This window comes from Cinclus cinclus, chromosome Z (genome assembly GCF_963662255.1).
Source record: "Cinclus cinclus chromosome Z, bCinCin1.1, whole genome shotgun sequence".
In the NCBI taxonomy this organism is placed as follows: Eukaryota; Metazoa; Chordata; class Aves; order Passeriformes; family Cinclidae; genus Cinclus; species Cinclus cinclus.
The window spans coordinates 46254022-46274631 of NC_085084.1; the positions used below are offsets into that span (position 1 = coordinate 46254022).

The 20610-nt window shown below is 37.8% G+C and overlaps 1 protein-coding gene across 1 annotated transcript in view; it reads right to left on the minus strand.

The window, feature by feature from the left end:
• ERCC6L2 (ERCC excision repair 6 like 2) overlaps nucleotides 1–20288 on the minus strand; it is a 52961-nt gene extending 32673 nt beyond the window's left edge. Inside the window, exons 1-9 of the mRNA XM_062513165.1 lie at nucleotides 20092–20288; nucleotides 18876–19300; nucleotides 14550–14669; nucleotides 12905–13098; nucleotides 10091–10252; nucleotides 8723–8930; nucleotides 7195–7335; nucleotides 5570–5683; nucleotides 4026–4145 (exon numbers count right to left, since the gene is read on the minus strand). Of these exons, the coding sequence (XP_062369149.1) occupies nucleotides 4026–4145; nucleotides 5570–5683; nucleotides 7195–7335; nucleotides 8723–8930; nucleotides 10091–10252; nucleotides 12905–13098; nucleotides 14550–14669; nucleotides 18876–19300; nucleotides 20092–20113 (1506 nt within the window). The 5' untranslated portion in view covers nucleotides 20114–20288. The remainder of the gene's footprint in view (nucleotides 1–4025; nucleotides 4146–5569; nucleotides 5684–7194; nucleotides 7336–8722; nucleotides 8931–10090; nucleotides 10253–12904; nucleotides 13099–14549; nucleotides 14670–18875; nucleotides 19301–20091) is intronic.
• Nucleotides 20289–20610: the final 322 nt, after the last annotated feature.

Here is a 20610-nt window from a genome sequence, read left to right on the forward strand (position 1 = left end):
GATATCCCAAGCAAAAATAATTAAATCAACACAACAGTTATTCCTAAGAGATTCATATTAAGAACAGTATTCCAAAACCCCACAAATGGATGTCTGTGGAAATGTGTGCAGTTAAATAAATGTTAAAAAAAAATTCAACTGCCCAGACATTTAGTAACCTCTTACACTTAGAAAGCTTATGGAGTCTCTCTGAGACACAATTTCAACAAAACTGTAGAAATCATCAAACAAGGTAGTCTGAAAGAGAATTACTGCAGGACTATAAAGACAATCTCACCCATCTTCTTTTCCAAGCAGTCCCCAATACTTCTGCGCGGACAATCTGAAATCACTGTGTTTCAAAAGCCATGAATCACTTGTCTTTACACTTTGCAGGTCCCCACTATCTTACATCATGACAGCAAAAGAATGGTTTCCAAAGAAAGCAGCACACTCCTTCATTCAGTTCTCATATATTCAACTACTTCTATTTAAAAATCTAAGCATGGAATTCACCTTGCAATAAAATGTGTCAGCAAAGCTTGAAAACTATGTTCTGCAGTACAAGTGAAAAGGAGGGGATAATTTCACCAAAAAAGCTGAAGCTTTTACTCACTGTAAAAATTTACTCACCTCCCACTGTTACACAGATATATTAATGTCCTCATTATACCATACTAGGTACACCATCAATGATTATACATGTTGTACTTTTGGATTGTAGGGACTGTGTTTTCCAGGCTCTTTTTGTAATCCAAAATTCAGAACAGAAAACCTGGTGTGGCATATTGTTAATGCTACAGCTTGCAAAACACAGAGAAATTACTGCAGTCACAGCAACAGGTAGGACACAAACACTACACACAGGCCACTCTTTAACCCTTGGTGTAAGCAAATCTAGTTTTACCAGTGGAAGTAATTAATATCCCATAACAGAATGGTTCACAGTGTATTTTATCTCTGTTTGGTTGGAGAACAGATACATTAACCAGATGGAACCTTTTCAACTCTGAAAAACAGTTACAGCTGCTTAGCTAATAAAGTTTTTAGATAATAATTAAAAAAGGAAAACACAGCCTTTCTCCTTTCCTGAATATTTTTTTTACATGCCACAAACTACTCCTTTGCAACTGCGCTTATCTACAAAAGAATACACACCTGTACAAAAATTTCTGTGCAGTCTGTACTGAATTTTAAAAGACTAATGCTTATTCAGTCTACGCTACCAGATGAAAGTTACAAAAGAACTTCACTTAGTTTCTAGAATTTATTTATGAAACAGGAAATGCCAAGTACTACAGTGATTAAGGTTATTAAAAACATTTTACTATAATTTGTCTCAGTTACTTCCAAAGAAACATGTTAAAAATTAATAAAGCCATTTCCAAGCTCTAGCATCAGCTGACTCTTCTGTGATTACTTTGTTATGGTAAAAAGACTTTCTAAATTAAATACTTCCTGAATTATTTTGATTTCACAGTATAAAATGCAAAATCATCACAAGTAGCATCCATTTTATAATTTTGAATAGAAAAAAAAAAACAAGTCACCACACCAAAAAAGTATGAAGCCATTTCTGGCAACATGAAGCTAAAATTAACTGACCCAAAACCCAGGTTATTTTCAACAGCTATATAATAGCTATATAACCCATTATGCTCCTTCCAGGCACAAACACCACCAAATCATACAATAGTTTGGGTTAAAGATCACTTAATTTCAAATCATGCCACCGTGGGCAGGGATGACATCTACTAGACTCAAAGACCCATCCTAACTGGCCTTGAACACTTACAGGGATGGGGCATCCACAGCCTCTACAGGGAACGTGCTCCAGTGCCTCACTACCCTCACAATGAAGAGTTTTTTCATATTATCTTATCTAAACTTACTCTCTTTCACTTTGAAGACCTTATTCCTTGTCCTATCACTGTAAGAGGGTCCCCTCCAGATTTCTTTAGAATTCCTTCATCTGTGAAAGGTAGCAATAAGATTACCCAAGAGCCTTCTCTTCTCCAGACTCAGCAACCTCAACTCCCTCAGCTTTTCCCCATAGAAGAGATGTTCCACCCATCTAATAATCTTCACAGTCCCCCTCTGGACTTTTTGTGCTGAGAAAGCTGGATACAGTACATTGCAAGAGTGGAGCAGAAGAGGAAAATCACTTCTTTTGCCCTGCTGGTCACACCTGCTTTGATGCACTCCAGGACACCTTTGGCTTTCTGCCTGTACAGAATAATCCCTTGACCACACCTTCACCACTCCACGCACCACACCCTCACAGCTACTGCACAAAATTAACTCTGGCCAGAATTTGAAGGACCTGGCATTTGGTCTTGTTGAAACTTTTATCATTGGTCTTGGCCCACTGATCCCTCTGCAGAGCCTTCCTAACCTCCAGCAGACCAACAATCCCACCCACCTTCAGTTTACAAACCTACTGAGAGAGCACTCGATCCCCTCATCCAGATCATCAGTAAAGATATTAAACAGGACTGGCCTCAACACTGAGCCCTGGGAGACATCACTGGTGACTGATGTCAGCTGGATGTGGCACCACACATCACCACCCTCTGGATTCAGCTACCCAGCCAGTTTTTAATCTGGTAAAGGGTACACATGTCCAAGACATGAGCTGCCAGCTTTTACAGGAGAATGTCATGGAAAAATAGAAAAAAATTAATTACAATAAAATAATAACAAAAATGTAAAATAGTAACATGGATAATGTCATGGTAAAATAATCGGTAACAGAATTGCTTCATAAGCAATTCTTCACTTCCTGAAGATGATGAATTTGGTTTTTAAAGCTGCGTGTTAAAAATTTGCTGGTAGTTAATTTAACTAATTTCTAACTAACACTAAATTCACCTTCTCAAAATAATTAAGTGTATACAACAAAGTCAATATGCAGGTATTTCACACATACGTATTAACAGTAAAGAAACATGTTGCTTATGTAGTAACAAATCAGTAAGGTGAAAACAGCCAGTCCTGCTACAGCAACATCATCTTCCTGCTGACACCAGTCCCAAGAATAAAATGTTAATATCCAGGTTTATGAAGAGCCAAAATTCTTCATAGCTTATAACTCCCCCAGTTACTCTCAGATCCAGAGCACTACTAAAACTAGTACAGTTTTCTTTTCAATTAGCTATATTAGATGTACTTTTCATCTACATTAAACAACATCGTCATCTATACTGTATGTTATCTTTTATTCCTCTCTGAAACCAGAGAAAGACAGTTTCCGAGATGAGGAGTTTTGCAGATTCATACTAGACACATATATTTTGGTCATTCTTAGCATGACTACTATTATTTTCATTTAATGCCCAAAGGGTTCAAGAAGTCAGTAAGCAGTCAGTACATCTTCACCAGTTCCATTGCATTCATGACTGTGTCGGTCCCACACACATTTATGCTAAGACATTCTTTAGAGTCTTGAGGGTCCCAGCCTACTTGGCTGCTTCTGATACACAGTTACTAATCACCCTTGGGGCCCTTCTCTAAACCACCCCCTGAACCTTTTCAAAGTCTAACATACGCTTTTTGAGAAGAGAGATTGGAACTACACACAAAATTGAAGCTGTGTACAAACCATTAAGCCCATAATGATTTTGTTTTGCTTCCTTTTCTTTGCTAAATATTTCCAACTGTTACTGGAATTCATGGTTCCATGAAACAATACTTCTGTGGACTATAAGGGTAATTTCCACGCCCACCATCCACACGTGAAACTAAAATCACAGAAAATTCTAGCATGACAAATTACTCTTATCCAGCCTTTTCCCACATAAATACCGATCCACGACAGGAGATACTTGGTGTTGTATGATCAACCAAAAGCAAAATAATTAAAACCCCCAAAACTATTAGGTGTATATTAGGTGTATATCCATATAATATAGGCCAAAACCATTACTATTAATAATATTTATTTTAAAAAATATCTATCATTTAATAATATTATTAAATGTAAAACAATTATTATTTTAATAATATTTATTAATAATATTTACTTTTCTTCTAAGGAATGGGTTTACCTTCATTTTTCCACTATATTTTGGATCTGAAATTGTTTCAAAGGCTGCATCTTTGCTTAACCGCACAAAATCCGGAAAACTGGAAAATACTTGGCTGCAAACTCGTTTGATATGCGCTTCCTGGAAAAAAAAGCAGAAAGATTGAACAGGTGTTAAAAAACAGAGCTATATTAAGCCATGCAAGGAGTTAAACAGGTTGAAATATGATCTGCCAAAGTATCTCAAGCAGAGTTATGTGGTTTTTGATTTAGGTCACTACAAAACATATCCTGTGTTTTGCTCTGTTTCATTAAAAAAAAAAAAAAAAAAGAAAAGAGAGATTCTTAATCTGAAATCATGAATCATACTCAAAATTTCTTTTCCTGGCCAGAATTGTCACTTTCAAAAAATTCTGTTGCCTTGAGGATTGCATTATCCAACAGTTATGCACCAATATTCCTCTTGACCCTCTGGCCTAACAAGCCAATATGGGAATTACATATTGTTCCACAACAAAAACTGTACAGGAAATGCACTTAAGCTGTTCAAAAGCCACATAAAGCTCCACTGCTAAACTTAGCTGTGAACTTAGAGACAATCTCACACTTTAAGTTCACTTTTCCAGAGAGAAAGAAAAGATCACATCTCTCATCTAAGAATAACACATATAAGGGCCTTCTATGCTCAAGGCAGGAAATACTATGAAGTGTTAAGTTTCTTTAGTAGATGCTGGCAAAATTAGTAATTATGCATGACACAGAAGACTGTAAGTCACAAAATAATTGTATTCTGTTACTTCAGAGGTTATTTAAATATCAAATGTTATTACAACAAAAACTACATATGCAGTACACAAAAAGCCCACTGAAAATTTCTGGGTATATGCTGTGTGTGTAATGCGCTAGACACAAAAAGAAACATTTCTAAAAAAGCAACACTGCATTCTTGGAACAAACTTGAAAAATTAGTTATGATGTTCTGATTTCTCTTCCTTCCTTCACTTTTAAGAGAAAGTGATGATGAAAGTCCCTAAATCCCCTTCCTCCTTCCTGGATCTTAAGTCTCACAAACAAGTATTTCTAAAACTGCTGTTTGTGGGTCTTGTTGTTTGCCACAAGATAAGCTGATACTGATCTTTCATTGAGCAATTTCTTCTAAAACGTTTCTTGTTATTTAAACAAACTCAGCTCTTAATATAAAGTACTAGAGAAAAAAATTCTAATTATTATCTGTTTATTTCCACACAGACATTACTCTTATAGGCACTCTTCATAAATGTACAAAAATTGACACTATTAGAAATCATTAAAATTACTCTTCCCCAATCTCTTCAATGTTTTATAACTCTTACTTTCAGATATGAATCAACTAAATGAATATGTTGTTTTGTAAAACATCTTAGTAAGATATGCATTCTGTATGACTGAATGGAAAAGGAATTTCACAAAATATATTAACTGCAGTCACTTAAGACTTATAAAGGAGGCCAGTAGCAATTTTTATTCAAGAATTTTCATCCCATTCATTTTCCAGAAGTCCATTTTTTAGGTATTTCTGAAACCAACCTGCAGCTTGCTAGTGTTGTCTGTCTGCAGGAGTGCAGCATGATTTGCAACCTTCTGTAGGATCATGAGGTAACTGAAGCGCAATGACTTAATCGTTTCACCATGTGCATTTACCTAAAAAAAAAAACCAAACAGTTTATGCAAACAAATACCTCTGAAAATAAGTAATGATCTCAAATAAATGCTATTCTTACCAGATTCAACGCATTAACAATTCTTGGTACTATTACTGATCCCTGAGAGATGAATACTGTATTTCTGATAAAACTGAACTAAGTTTTATTTTTCCTACAGCTTTGTGACCCTACTAATAGAAACAGTTTCTCAGTAAGAAAAAACCCTACAGCTATGTTCATTGCTTGCTAAACTTTTTAGATAGTAACTTCTACAGACATGACCTGGAGATAAACAAGAATTCTTCAGTAAACAAAATGGTAACTTTACCACTGATTAAATCAAGCAAGAGCAGTTTGAATGACTTCTTACCTTTCAACTGCTAACTTTATTTTTCTCTCCAGCAAAAGGCTATTAAGCTTTACAAACATCTCAAATAGCATAATTCAAGCTTCAGACATCCTACAGTGCAACAGCAAGAACCACATCAGCTATCTTCCTAGTTATGGTTGGCTGGCTTGATCAATATTTGTTTTCCTTTGCTCTCTCAAGTTACTAAATTTCATAGTTAACTTTGGAATAAGATAGTCTGTAAGGCCATTCAACTATCTGCAGGCTTGCCTATTGCCCTTTTGTGAATCAAGTTCACCAGCACTTCCTTCTTTGTACAAAACATCACTAGAATAAAAAGCCTGCAAAGAGGGCTAGTATCCATGGAATATTAAACAAAACTGATAAGGAGATTGCTCATCAAGAAAGATGCAGGAGACTAAAGAAGCTACATAATTTGGAAAAAAAACACAAAACACTACACAAAAAACCAGAACAGGCCAGAGAGGTAAAAGGGAGAAACAAGAATATGACATATGTTTAAAAGATGTGCTTAATCTGAGCCCACTGAGTGAGGTAGGCAAAACAAACACAAAGCTAGACTAATCAAGGTTTAAAGAAGTCTAGAGAAGATCGAAGAAATCTGCAAAGCTGTTACTCATGGACAAAGTTTGGCTTGTGCTCTGTGGCTGCTGTTACAGCTCTCCCCTTATGAAGCAAGGCAAAGTGAATGTTTAACAGCACAGAAAGGCACAACCGCAGTTAGAACACAACGAACTGCCCGGGCAACCCACTGAGTTCAGGGTACCTCCCATTTGCAGCTCCTGCACAAACCATCTAAGGCACCTGATAGCAGCATGCCTGACATATACTGAACATCTCAATGCAGTACCCTTGCCAATATCAACTCAATCACAGGTGCATTTATTAATACAAAAGATCCAGAATTTACTACATACGTAACAATCACCTGCTCAGGGCATGCAAAGCAGCTTTACAGTAACCACAAATGTCTAACTCCATCAGGTTGCTGATGCAGCTCCCCATATTTTCAGTCGGGATTTCCCAAATAGATGGTCTGCCACTAGGCAAACATTTCAATCAGTTCTTCATCAGCAGAGATTCTCTGGAGAAATTCAGAAGACTATGCTCTAAAATAATAAACAGTGCCAAGTTCTTACTTTGTAACAACAGTTCTTCCTTTTCCGGCCACTGTTGCAGCTACAGGGCTCTCCTGCTCTTAACACCAAGGTTACATCATCTGTCTCTAGCACAGCCTGGTACACCGCTTTCTGGAATTCAGTTAGGGAACAAAACACCATCTGCCGAAGAGAGAGGACAAGAAGCACTATCATGTGCAGCACACAATGAAAGGCAAAAAACCCCACACTGCATCAAAAAACACAAATCACAGATCACTGAAAATAAAGTAGAAATAAATACTACACTTGCTCAAATAATTACAGGAAATTATTCTACCACCAAATGAAAAACACCAAAAGAGCATGAAACTGTAGCCAAAATGTATGCACACTTATTTTATTCCATCCCAAAATTCCACAAAGAGTATCAATATTGTTCTACAAGAACCTTCTCTTATTTTGCTCAAAAGCTTTAAATACAACTTTTGTGAAGGAATAGGACAAGGAAGGAAAAGTGAGAGAAGTAAATACATAATGTTAATTATAGATTTCTATCTGCTTTTCAAGGTGCTTAATTTGCCCTTTCTTTCCCCTTTTTAGACATTAGCTGTTATAGGGCACTGCTGCAAGCAGGACAAACAGAATAAACAATGAGAATGCAAGGATCTACACAGTGCTATGGGCCAAAATTCCGATCCCTCTTCTTAAAGACCATGGGTGGCATCTCCATAACATCTTTAGTCTTAAGCAGCAGGAGACAGAAATCCCAAGATCATTCCTTAACCTATGCTATCCACACAGTAGCAGCACCATGCTGAGCTGTAACAATACAGCAGTAACTTGAACATATACTCACATTAACAAGATAATGAAAAGAATAAAACCTGCTAGATTCAGAAAAGTGACTGATTGATGTTTGTGTTAATCTTTCCTTCAGAAGACAGGCTAGATGACATTATTATAAACTAAGGATGAAGAAAAAATCCAAATTTTGAAAATAAAACCAGCTGCAAATTTACATATTTGTCAACTCAGCAGAAAAGATTTAGCAGAACTCTTAGCTATATCAATAAACTATTATCACTTCATATAATATTTACAATTGCATCAGATGAACAGGATTACAGACCTATCACAGAATCAGCTTGTCTTAGATTTTTCTTTTATTTCCAGATCAAAAATTAGGGAGTTAAAAGCATACTGTTCCATACACAGAGTGTCAAGATACAAATTCAGAAGTTTTGCATACAATTTCAATTGCTTTGGGTTTGCAGAGATAAAGACAAAAACACACATAAAACAGATGTGTAAATCACTAGTCAGAAGAGTAGCTGAGCATTTTCATGCTTGATTAACTCCATTTCAATGTGCAATCATAGTAATTATGTGAACAAAGCACACTACTTCAAGTGCACTTTTTCCAAGGCTATGGATTCTTCTTAATTTAGTAAGATGAAGAGAAAACCATAAACTACAGACATGATGTAAAAGAGAAAATACAACAAGAAAACCAAAAAGAAGAGATACATTCATAAGCATTGTATTTGAAATGTGAAGGCACTCTTACTCTGTCTTCCTTTTTTGGCAGCTGATCACTGATAAGCGCTTTGGTACGTCTCAGAAACCAGCCAGACATTTTTCTTGCTAGCTTCACCATGGCCTTACGACCTGTTGCTAGCTCTCTTTTAGTTGCAGTGTGCCTCTGGCCATGCTCCACTGGATCAGAAAATTTCTTCTTGAAATGTACTCTGCTACCTAAAAGTCCTGGTACAGCCCTATTAAAAAACAAAAGGGGATGGGGGATTGATTCACTGGTTTAAAGTATACCATAATTTTTTTTTTCTGGCTAACAGCAAGATCTCTTAAAGTAGCAGTCACTAGATAGAGAAATTACTAAAAATTACAAAAAGTAAAAATAGAAACACATACTATTTTAAGACATGCCATTTTTCACTCATTTTCTGTGATTCTCAAATGTTAAGACATACCCTTTAGGAAAAGGGTTGTGATCTCAAGACAAAACAGTTAGCAGAACAACAGAAATCACAAGCATATACAATCTCTAAACTACAAGATTGCTTGTGTTGAGGAGCCTAAACTGGAAGGTAAGCAGTCATGTTTTCAATTTTTACTGGTTTTATGAAAACAGAATATGCAGATAGTACAATTAACTAAATAAAATCTTGAGAAAACCAATAGTAAAAAGAATTTAGTAATGGTTGGCAGCATTACACGTTGAAACAATTTACTAACAACATCAGCATAGTTTTAATGAACCAGATGCAACACTAAGCTTAAAATATTCCTCCTGCTATTTTTGTTCTATGTATCCTTATATTTAAAGTATGTTTGCTTTGTTCTTCCTCTGCAAAGCATTCCAAGGAGGTTCAGATTTGTATCTATGGTCAGTTGCACCTCTCCAAGATCATTAAAAGATTTTCCAGCTGTTACTTTTTAAATATGTGCACTTGTGCATTTTGAAAAAAAACCGAAATATTACTACTTTCATCCTCCAAGTAGGTCAGAATGACTTGCACATACTGGGCAGAACAAATGCACTATGTTGGTTAGGGCTGTGTAATGATTCCCTATCTACTGGGTGATGGACAGAAGAAAAAAAGAGTGTCCTTAGGAAAAAAAAAAAATAAGGTAATATGGGAGGTGGAGGAAGAATAGTATTAACTACTTCCCAAATTCCCAAAAGAAGCCAGCTGGGATGAACTCCAAACATATTAAGTAACCATAAAATACCAGGAGCTTACCTTCCCAGAAAGTTATATTCTCAAAAGAAAGCAGGTGTTTTGAGGTTGAGGGTTATGTTTTGTTGTTGTTGTTTTGTAACACAGATGGGTCCATATCACCCAGTTCTGCCCCAAACACACTGCACAGTTAACACACAAAAGTATTTAACCATAAAAGAAAATATTTTATTTACCAGTCCATAACACACCAAAGTTCCTTCATATTGTTTTGAAGAATGGTTCCAGTAAGACCTATGCGAACATTGCATTTTAATGACTTCATGGTTTGAGTTATTTGAGCCTTTGGATTCTTGATTCTATGTGCTTCGTCCACTATCACAGCAGACCACTCTATACTGCAGAACAAAAAAGATTCCATTAAATGACATTACTTGTCCCATCATTCAGCATACAAAAAGTGAAATCAGCCATACAAATAGCTGTGATGGTACTATAACACATAATTACTTTTTGATTTTCCTGGTGTTTTGTATTATACCCCTCCATTTCTTTATATTTATATTTTTTAGCAAAATTCTATTAGCATAGTTGAACATAATGGCTAAACTATATCCCCAAATGAATTAGCTACTGTTACCTGAATCAAAAGCTTTCTGTGAAGAAAGCAGCTTTCAATCTGTAGACCACTGAATCCAGCACACCTCACTAAAATTAATTCCATTCATAATTAAGATTTACAAAAAATAAGTAAGTCCCTGAAGGTAAACTACTTAACTACGCTTAACATAGGTATGTTTCATTTTCCCAACAAAAATTATCCCACACAACTATCAGTGGACTGGAAACATTTCAATCTGCATGGTTTTCTACAAGAAGGTATCACTCAAGAATATCTATACAATACCAATATAGCAGAGGAATTTTAATATTTTGGGATTGTGATGAGAAGGAACATAGCTATAAGCAGTGACAAAAAGATATTTTGGAGCCAGTTCAAGAATAAAACTTAGAGGTAGAATGACCTGTATACAGTGATAATATAAAAAAAGTCTTCAAGTCCCTAGGAAGAGATTTACAAACTTGTGAGTTCACTTCATATATATCAATATTTCAGAAAACAACCATACCCAATTTGATACGCTGCAAAACCTGAAACAGACATGTTTAGAAATGTTTAGTAGAAAGCCTGTCTCCTGAGCAAGCTACATTTAGTTCACTAATGAAGGCTGATCTTGGGGCATTTTTGCTACCCACTAAATAAATTTGTTCCTACATTCCCAAAATTTGCTAAAAATTGGGAGTTTCTGAAAAGTCTAACAGATGTTCATATCCTAGCTCTTTCCACATGCATAACTGAGTATATGTATTATTGCTGATGGCTGATTATTTAAGAGCAGCTTTTGAGGCCAATCCATCACTGCAGTGAAGCAAGACACAAAGCTGCTTCTGGTGTCAAGATCACAGGCCCATCCAGTCACATCCTCTGCAGAAACAGTTTGGTAAACCTGTGTGCTGAAGAAATGTATTTGCAGGCAGTCACGTACCAGCTCTGTTCCACATATGCACCTACTTTCTGACCACAGTCTGTTCTATGCTCAAGCATGAAGATTCCCTCTGAAAGAACACAGTTAGGCAGCTGATAACAAAACTACTTTACTCTTCTATCTCTACTTCTCTGCTCTCTGTACTTTAGACCTGAGCACACAGATGAATATCTGATTATTTTGATGATGGATCTCCAGACAACTAGGGTATTCTCTGGGGCCTGGACCTTTCCCAACACCCAAAATGCCAAGATCTGCAGATCCACTTATATCAGCTGCTGAGGGCAAGCTGCTACTACCAGCCATTGACACAACTCTACTTCCCTACTTCCAGGACAACATAAGGGAAAAGAATCTCTAGGATTGGATGAGAAATGTGTGGGTTTAAATCTCAAAAGCTTTTAGGGCTCAATAATTTCATCAAGCTGATGAAAAGAGCAAATAACATGGAAAATACCTTTTTGAACATTTGCTAAAATTTCCAGGTGATTGCTCTCCTTACAGTGAAATAAAAGACAGAAACACCTTCTATGTATATTTTAGCTGTCATCAGTTTTCAGGCAGGCAATTCCTGCATCTTTCAGAGAACATTTCATAACTGTGTTACCAGCAAAGACTGGTTTTGTGGGAACTACTCAAATACTTATTGCTACCAAGAGTCCTATTACAAAGACAGTTGTATTGAGCCTGGCTGAGATGGAGTTAATTTTCCCACAGCAGCTCTCAGAGGTCTGTGGGTAGCTGGGAAGGTGTTGTTAACACACCTTCAAACACACCGGTGCTTTGGGGACTGCTGAGCAGTCATCAGCTGGCAGAGCATCAGAGGTACCTGATTCTACCTCTCAACATTTCTACCACACCAGTAGACTGTGAATGGGGAAGATCTTGGAGGGGGGGGGGAGACAAAATTTGGCCATAAGACCCAAACTGACCAAAGGGATAACTCATCCCAGATGGTATCAGCTCAGATATAAAAGCTAAGGAAAGGAGGAGGAATGGGCATTTGTTATTTATGATGTTTGCCTTCCAGAGGCTTCCAAACTGTTATGTGCAGAAGCCCCTCTTCCCAGGAAGTGGCTCAACACTGCTAGCTGATGGGAAGTAGAAAACAAACCTTTTTTTACCCCTCTTTGTTTGTGCATGCCTAATTTTTTGCTTTTGCTTTAGTAAGCTGCCTTATCTAAACAAAAGAACTGCTTTTTATTCTAATTTGTCTTCACTGTCCAGCTGAGAAGGTGTTGATAGAGTGGCTTGGTGGGAACCTTGGTGGGCACCTGGCACCTTGTCCAGCCAGGGTCAACCCACTAGAACTGTTTAATTCAGTTAACAGTTAAATTCAGGATAAGTACAGGACAAATTCAATAGTACAGGAATTCTTCTCTGCAGCAGCGAGTCAATGGATTTAACAGTAAATTTATTACACAGAAACAAATACTTGAAAAGAACAATGCACAATTAGACAGTTAAAATTCAGTGTGTAAAAAAACACATTAAAACTATTACCTGTTAAATTCATCCAAATACAGGCGGAGTGTCTCATACGTTGTAAGAGCAACTTCACATTTCCCTTGCTTGATGCGACTCATGTCATCGTCCTTTTTACTGCCATGTAAGACAGAGACCTTAAAGTATCCCCATGTGTCTAACTCATCCTTCCAGTTGTACAGCACTGAAAGAGGGGCCACTATAAGGAAAGTCTGAAAACAAATATATATAATAGTATCACTTGAAAAACTACAACAATAGCAAGTTCTCAAAAACGGAAGTCAAGATCTTGACTGTTTCACTTGACTGCTCTGAACAGTTTGAATGCTTAATCCTGCAATTTCAAAGGCTGTATGGAAAATATCTAAAGTTAATATAAGTTCAAAAGTAATCAGTTTGTATATAATACAGCAGAAAAATACTGCAATTCTAAAATTAAATAAAAAAAGCACTACTTATTCAAATTATACTCTAGCAACAGCAGTAAGATGTGAAATAGTATCATTCTGCTTTGTTACACCTTCTGTATACCATAAAATGTTTTACAAATAAAAGAAAATAAAAGCATGAAGAGGATAAGCAGCTTCCTCAAATCCACAACTCTAAGTCATCATGTGACTTGAAAACACTAGTCCTGAAAAGGGTTAAAAAAATTAAGATAGCTCACACAATTCATTTAGCATCACAGGATAATAAAATCAGTAAGTTAGAAAGTAACCTTGGGACATTTTCAGTCCAACTTTATCGTAAAAGCAGTGGCAGCGCTGACTTCAAAGCCAGGATTTCCCAACTGAGGTCTTCAAAACCCCATAAGGATGGAGGTCTACAACCTCTCTGTGACCTGTTTCAACATTAATTGTCCTCAAACTGACATTCTTCTCTTATTTTTAGTCAGAAGCATCCCTGTTTCTTTGCACATAAAGTGCTATCCCTTCACCCCTTCTTCTCAGCCTGTATTACCTGAGGAACACATATCCTTTATTCACAGAGCTACAGTCATACGACACATTATGCCAGTCAAATACTCAAACTATTCCAGCAAAATAAAAACAACAATGGAAAACAGAAATCATATGGTTTCTGTAATGGGTAAAATGAAAATGATCTTCAGATGTATCTTATTCACATAGAACTTTTATATGTATCTTTTATCTGCTGACAAGGCATTTGATTACCTAGATTGTCAGCCAGACGTACTTCCGACATTATGACAGACAATCAAGAACATACAGGACGTCACAAGGCTATTAGCAATACATTTTACATATGGATTTATCTTAATTAATACCCTGTTATTATAGATACATGTGCTTTTTTAACTTTAAAAATATCATCACACAACAAATTTTCTACTCACTGACATGGGCTTTTCAATGTACTTTAGACACACATCTAACCCAGACACCTCCAAATGTTTTCTGTCAGTGCAGATGAACAGCAGTAACAGATTAGACAACAACAACTAGAGAGAGAAGGCACAATGACAGTCTGGTAAACTGAAGGCTTCCCAAACAGTACTAAGAAAGGCATGAAATCCCACATCAGCAGCTGAATTTTAAAAATTAATCTACATAAATTCCTAAAACAAACAAACAAACAAACAGACAAATCTGAGTATTGTCTTTCATGAAAATCCTTAAGATAGTATCACTAAAAGTTGTACCTTTTTGAGGTTACAATCTGAGCCTTTTTTCATTGTCCTCAGTAAAAATTCTGGCATATTATTTTCAATATCCTCATGTGTTCCTTTTTTGTGCAACACTGCAGCCAAAAACGAAATGACCTTGAGAAAGAAAACAACTCTCAGTGACTAGGTACAATAAGAAATTAAATAAATCCCACAAAAAAAAAAACCTATTTAGGACAAAATCCTGGACAAGACTTCAGAAGCTTGTTTGGTGGGGGGACATTTTCTCCTGGGGTGGTTGCACGCATGGGATGTTTGTTGGTTTTAAATAAATTTAGTTTTAAAATGGGACCCCCCCCTTGGATTCCCAAGAGTTCCTTGAATTAACGATAAGAACAATTAATTGCTCTATCTCACTCTTATTCTTTAAGTGGAAAAGTCACAAAAATACACAAGAGACAGAGTATGAATGAACAAGGAAAAAATACAGACGACGCTTGTCTTGCAACCCCCCTCCTTTTCAGGGTACTTGAATTTCAGATGAGGAAACAGAAGGAACAGATTTCCTCTAACTATCCTTTCAATGTTATTTCTGCAAAAGGAAGAAGAGGTTTATGCTAGAGGATTGTTTTTTACTAATATGCCTTTTTCCGTATGTTCCATTCCTTCAAATTTGATGTTGTTGACATCAAACCCATTTTTTTCTTTTACGCTATATTCTCCCAAGTGCCTCAAACCACTCAAGGTGATTATGAGAACATATTTATTACAATACACCACAGAAAGGACAAGCATCCCAGCACAGGATATTCCAAACTCTTCCTATCATAATCCAAAATAGGAAGAAAGCAGAGAAATATCTGGCCAGAACATGAAAATCCAAAATCCACTTGGGACAAATGGTATCCATGGACTAAGAAGCAGCAAGGACCAGATGCATCATCAGAGAGGTGCCCATCTTTTGAAAACTCAACAGGCCCCTTTCATTCAGAACAGCCAGCTCCACCACCCCCTTTCTGCAGCTGCTACACAGCTGCTTATAGCAGGATAGAGGTAAAGCTACCAACTGTTCATTTCCCAAAAAACAACCTTCTCCCTCTAATGATGAGTCAGGAGAGCAGAATGCAGAAAAAATATCTGCCTGGATAGTTAGATGGACAGAAGAGAGAAGAAATTCATTATACCTATGGCCACAGAGTGAAAGAAAGGCATGTAGAATCAAAGTAACCCAAAAATTTTTATACCTTATATCTCATAAACAGAGGTCAAGATGAACTTCCAGTTTGTACATGTTGTTTAACTAATGACTTTTACTTTTTTTTTTCTTTTTAATCCTTTAAGAATTAGAATCAAATTCAACTGAACAATAAATCTGTCACATCTTTTCCACAGTCTTCATTCTTGGAAGAATTTGCATCACAAATTTCTAAGAGTAGCAAAGGCAGAGAAACAGCAACTCATCATCAGAAACCTTTGGTTCTTCTAAATAAAGCAAGAAGCAACCTAAATGCCTCGATAGCAAACTAGTGTAATCACACTAAGAAACAACATTATTCTATTTGCCTTCACTTAAACTTCAGCTGGATATGAATGAACCATATGGTCAGGCCATTAAAAGCAAAAATCAGTTCAGAAGTACAAAAAACATTAGAATTCAAGGGATTTCTAGAAAAGTCTATATCTCATTAATCATCCTCTAATTCAACAACAGTAAGTTTCAGCCAACTTACAACATAAGTCAACTTTTTTCTAAGACTATATAAGTTATTTGATGAAGATCAGATTTATTTTTTCATACGTACTAACCTTTACTAAACAACCAAATTCTACCATTTTACTTCATATCCACTGAACTGTCTCTCCCATGCTGAAATTGAACATAAACACTGTGTTTTATAAAAGATACACAAGATCACAGAATCATAAAATGGTAAGGGCTGGAAGAAACCTTAAAAATATCACCTAGTTCCAAATCCCTGCAATGGGGAAGAATGCCATTCATTAGACCAGATTTCTCAAGCCCCCACCCAACCTGGCCTTGAACATAAAGGTTACTGGAAGGCCGCAATGAAGTCTTCCCAGAGCCTACTCTTCTCCAGGCTGAACTGCCCCAGATCTCTCTGCCTCTCTTCACAGGAGGGAGTCTCTACTACTTGGAACACCTTGTGGCTTCCTCTGGACCTGTTCTAACAGATCCACATCTCTCCTGCGCTGGGGAGCCCCAAAGCTGGATGCAGCATTCCAGGTGGGGTCTCAGAAGAGTGGAGCAGAGGGGAAGAACCACCTCCCTTGACCTGCTGGACATGCTACTTTGGATACACCCCCAGGCTGCAAGTGCTGCTACTTGCATACTGTTGGCTCATGTCCAGCTCTTCACCCACAAGAATCCCCCAGCCTGTCTTGTAAGGGCTGCTTTCTACAACTTCTCCCTGTTTGTGCTCATGTCTGGGAGTGCCACAGCCCAGGTGCAGCACCTTGCACTTGGACTTGTTGAACTTGATAGCGTACTCATGGGCGCAATTCTCAAGCTTGTCCAGGTCCCTTTGGATGACAACCCTTCCTTCCTTCTGCTGTGTCTACTGCACTGCTCAGATTTATGTCATTTGGAAACTTGCTGAGGGTGCACTTGATCCCACTGTCTGTGTCATTGAGGTAGATATTGCAGAGCCTGTCCCAAAACACAGCCTGAGGGACATCGTTCATCACCAGCCTCCATCTCAACACAGAGGCATTGACTACAACTCTCTGGCTGCATTCAGCCAGCCAGCCAATTCCTTATCCATCTCACTGTCCATCCATCAGATCCACGTATCTCCAGTTTGGAGGTAAGAATGTCACGTGGAACCATATCAAAGGCCCTACAGAAGCAGAGACATCCACCTATCTTCCCATATTGACCATTACTATAATTTCATTAGATAAGGTCACTGGACTGGTCAGGCACAAGTTTGCTCACTGCCTCAGATCAGACTCCTCAACTTTACTTTTCTGACCTATGTACTTACAGAGTCCCTTCTTGTTATTCTTCCATATGATATTCTTCACATAAGATATTCTTTGAAAATCTCTACCTTTCTTCTGAAAGCTTGACACAGGTTAAAAAAAATAGCCATCAGAAGTAAATTCCACATAAGAACACACTGTCACTGTATGATAAATGTGCCTAGAGAATCAGCTCTGAGACTCAAAAATGCAAGATACAATCAAGACAACTAAATTTAGTTCCTCCCCCTCCAAATTTACTATTGTCTTTCAGATAGATAGATAGATAGATAGATAGATATTTCTTACTACATGAAATCAGATTATTTGCAGTTCTGAATAGAAACAGTTTTCCATAACTACTGAGTTCTTCAACTACCATGGACAATAAACATGATCATGCTTAAAATGAATGCAGTTTAGTATTAATAAGCATCTGTTAACAGAGCATCATCAGTTATATATACAAATCCATGATACATCCCTAAACTTTCTATGCAGAGTTTTGAGTTTACCCACTCCTCTCATTAAGTTTGCTAGAGGACAACACTTTTTTGTGCTGAAAGGCATCTGTCAACCTTCTCTTAAGTGGAAGGGCAATAGATACCATAGTCAATACCTGTCAGTGAAGGAATGAGCTTACATTGGACACATGGAGCAAGAGTAAAGAGAGTGGGACAAAGATTAGCCTCCACAGAACACAAATTGCTAACTTTAAATCAGAAAGACTATAGAGAATTTCCACACAGAAAACCACCTTAATTATAGTAAAATAAGTTTTTTAAAAAGTAAAAAAGTAAGTAATTTAAATCACACAAATTCTAAGCATAATGAAAAAAATCCAGCTATACTTTGTCCTCTCATCTCTCCACATCAAACTGCATTTTCAAAAGAGTGACAGAAGTACCATGGAATACCAAAGCACTATAACCAGAGATGGGACTAAAAGTGTCAGTTCTTTTGCATTTCCAAAACAGTGAAACTATTTGTTTTCAGGAAAAAAGGAAAAAGGTATTTTAAAAGCAAGAGTCAGATAAGGGGCTGAAGTTCTTTTAGGGTACTCCAGTGCAAATTGTTTTCATGATGGGCAGGTAGCAATCCTCAAAGTAAATTCAACACGCTAACATTTTAATTATCGTAATTACTCATACTTATACTAAAAAGAGCCACATCCCAGTATTATGGCCTGTAAGGAGTGAGTCTTAAATCAGCAACAGGCTCCTGGCTCTGAGTGCTGTCCTGGACATCATGTCCTGCCTCAACCATCTCTGCAACAGCAGAGGGAAGTTTAAACTTCATAAATACAATGCTTTTTAAAAAAGATTTACAGATCCCAGAAAATACTATATTCTCCATTATAACAAACAAACAAAAAAATACCTGTATTGTCTTTCCAAGGCCCATATCATCTCCAAGAATACACCCTCTTTTATTAGCATAATGTCTATACAGAAACTGGGCTCCTTCCCTTTGATAATCACGCAGGTATCTGTTAATTGTATACGGGATAGAATCACCATTGTCAGATAATTTAAAAGCAACCGCAGGAGACGGAAGATTTTGGTCAGGAAAATATGGCTTTTCCAGATCAGCCTCATCAAATATTAAGCTCTTCCAGGGTCCTCTACTGTCTTTGACTTTACAAAGTTTTGTCACTTGTATCTTCCTTTCTTCAGACTCCAAGGATGATACAACAGCAAATGATTTTCCATTCTTGTCCTTTTCAAGAGAAGTTATTGTTCCTTCATGAAGTTTTCCATTTTCAAAACAAGGGGCAAGGCATTTCTCCCCAATACACCAACGGTCTATAAAAAAAACCAAACACACATAGTGATAAACTGTTCTGATGTACAGAGTATTTAATTTCTTCACTATTAAAACAATGGATGTAAATTTAGTTGACAAAATGCATACAACTTCATATGAAGCACTTTATTGAAGGTAGCACTAGAATCAAAATAGCAGCTACTGTTTACAACCAAAGGCTGAGCTAGACATAAAATTATAATTCATTCTAACACCATTATTTCAAAAATAACAGATGTATAGGGGAAAAAAAGCAAAATCCAGATTCTGTTGCATTAAGTTTACACAGTGGCTTCACACAGGCTAAGACAAAAAATGGTATTAAGGACACCATTTCTTATGAAAGGCCAGAAAATAATGCTTTTAAAGCCAAAGCATGAACTGCTTACTTTAACTAACCTGATTCACCAAGTTTTGGCTTTTGAATGAGAACCGTAATTCATGTGGACCACTGCCTTTAGAAACAAAACCAAAAAAATCTCGTATGGCCTCCTAGCATGGGTATAGTACACTTGCCACCAATGATGAAAGCAGGTATTTAAGATGCTTGCCTGTACTCATCCCTCCTACTACAAGTGGAAAAAATGTGCCACTACTACTGTGGAATTATTTCAACCACTACTCCTCTATGGAATTATTACGAATGCTCTCTTAACTAGTGAGGGTTGACCATTTAATGCAGAGCGTAAAGTTTGGTTTTCCCTTCGTTTTTATTTTCTTTTTTTTTTTTTTTTTTTGTAAAAACAAAATTCGAGGATATTGTAGAGCAAGACACACGGAAGATGCTTACCTGGAATATCATCATCACACATTTTAACTTTTGGCTGTTCAAAGCCCGATGGGCCCGCGGGCGGAGCCACCGGCGGCCGACGGACACCGGTGCGCTGAGGACCCGTCGCCGCCCCTCCGCCGGGCGGGTCACGGCAGAGCGGGCGCCTCAAGAGCCCCCAGGGCGCCTCAGGGAAGAGCCCCGTGCCTGACCCCGCATCCCCGCACCGCGGGCGGTCCCGGGAGAGCCGCAGCCCAGGACAGCCGAGCCCGCGGCCACGGCCGCGCGTCCGCCCGGCCCCGCCCCGCCTGGCACGAGCATCGGCCGCGCGGGTATCGCGAGAAGTGCGCTGCTATAGCGCTCCGTGGGCTCACCGGCGGCAGAGGACTGGAGGGAAATATCGCGAGGTTTCCTGGCGGAGCGGCCCGGGGTGGAAGTAGTGCGGTGCGGTACCGTGCCTGGGCCTGTGCTGACTGGTAACGTGTCCGGTTCTGGGCTCCCCAGGGAAGAGAGTTTTGGAGCTCTTGGAGTGAGTCCAGC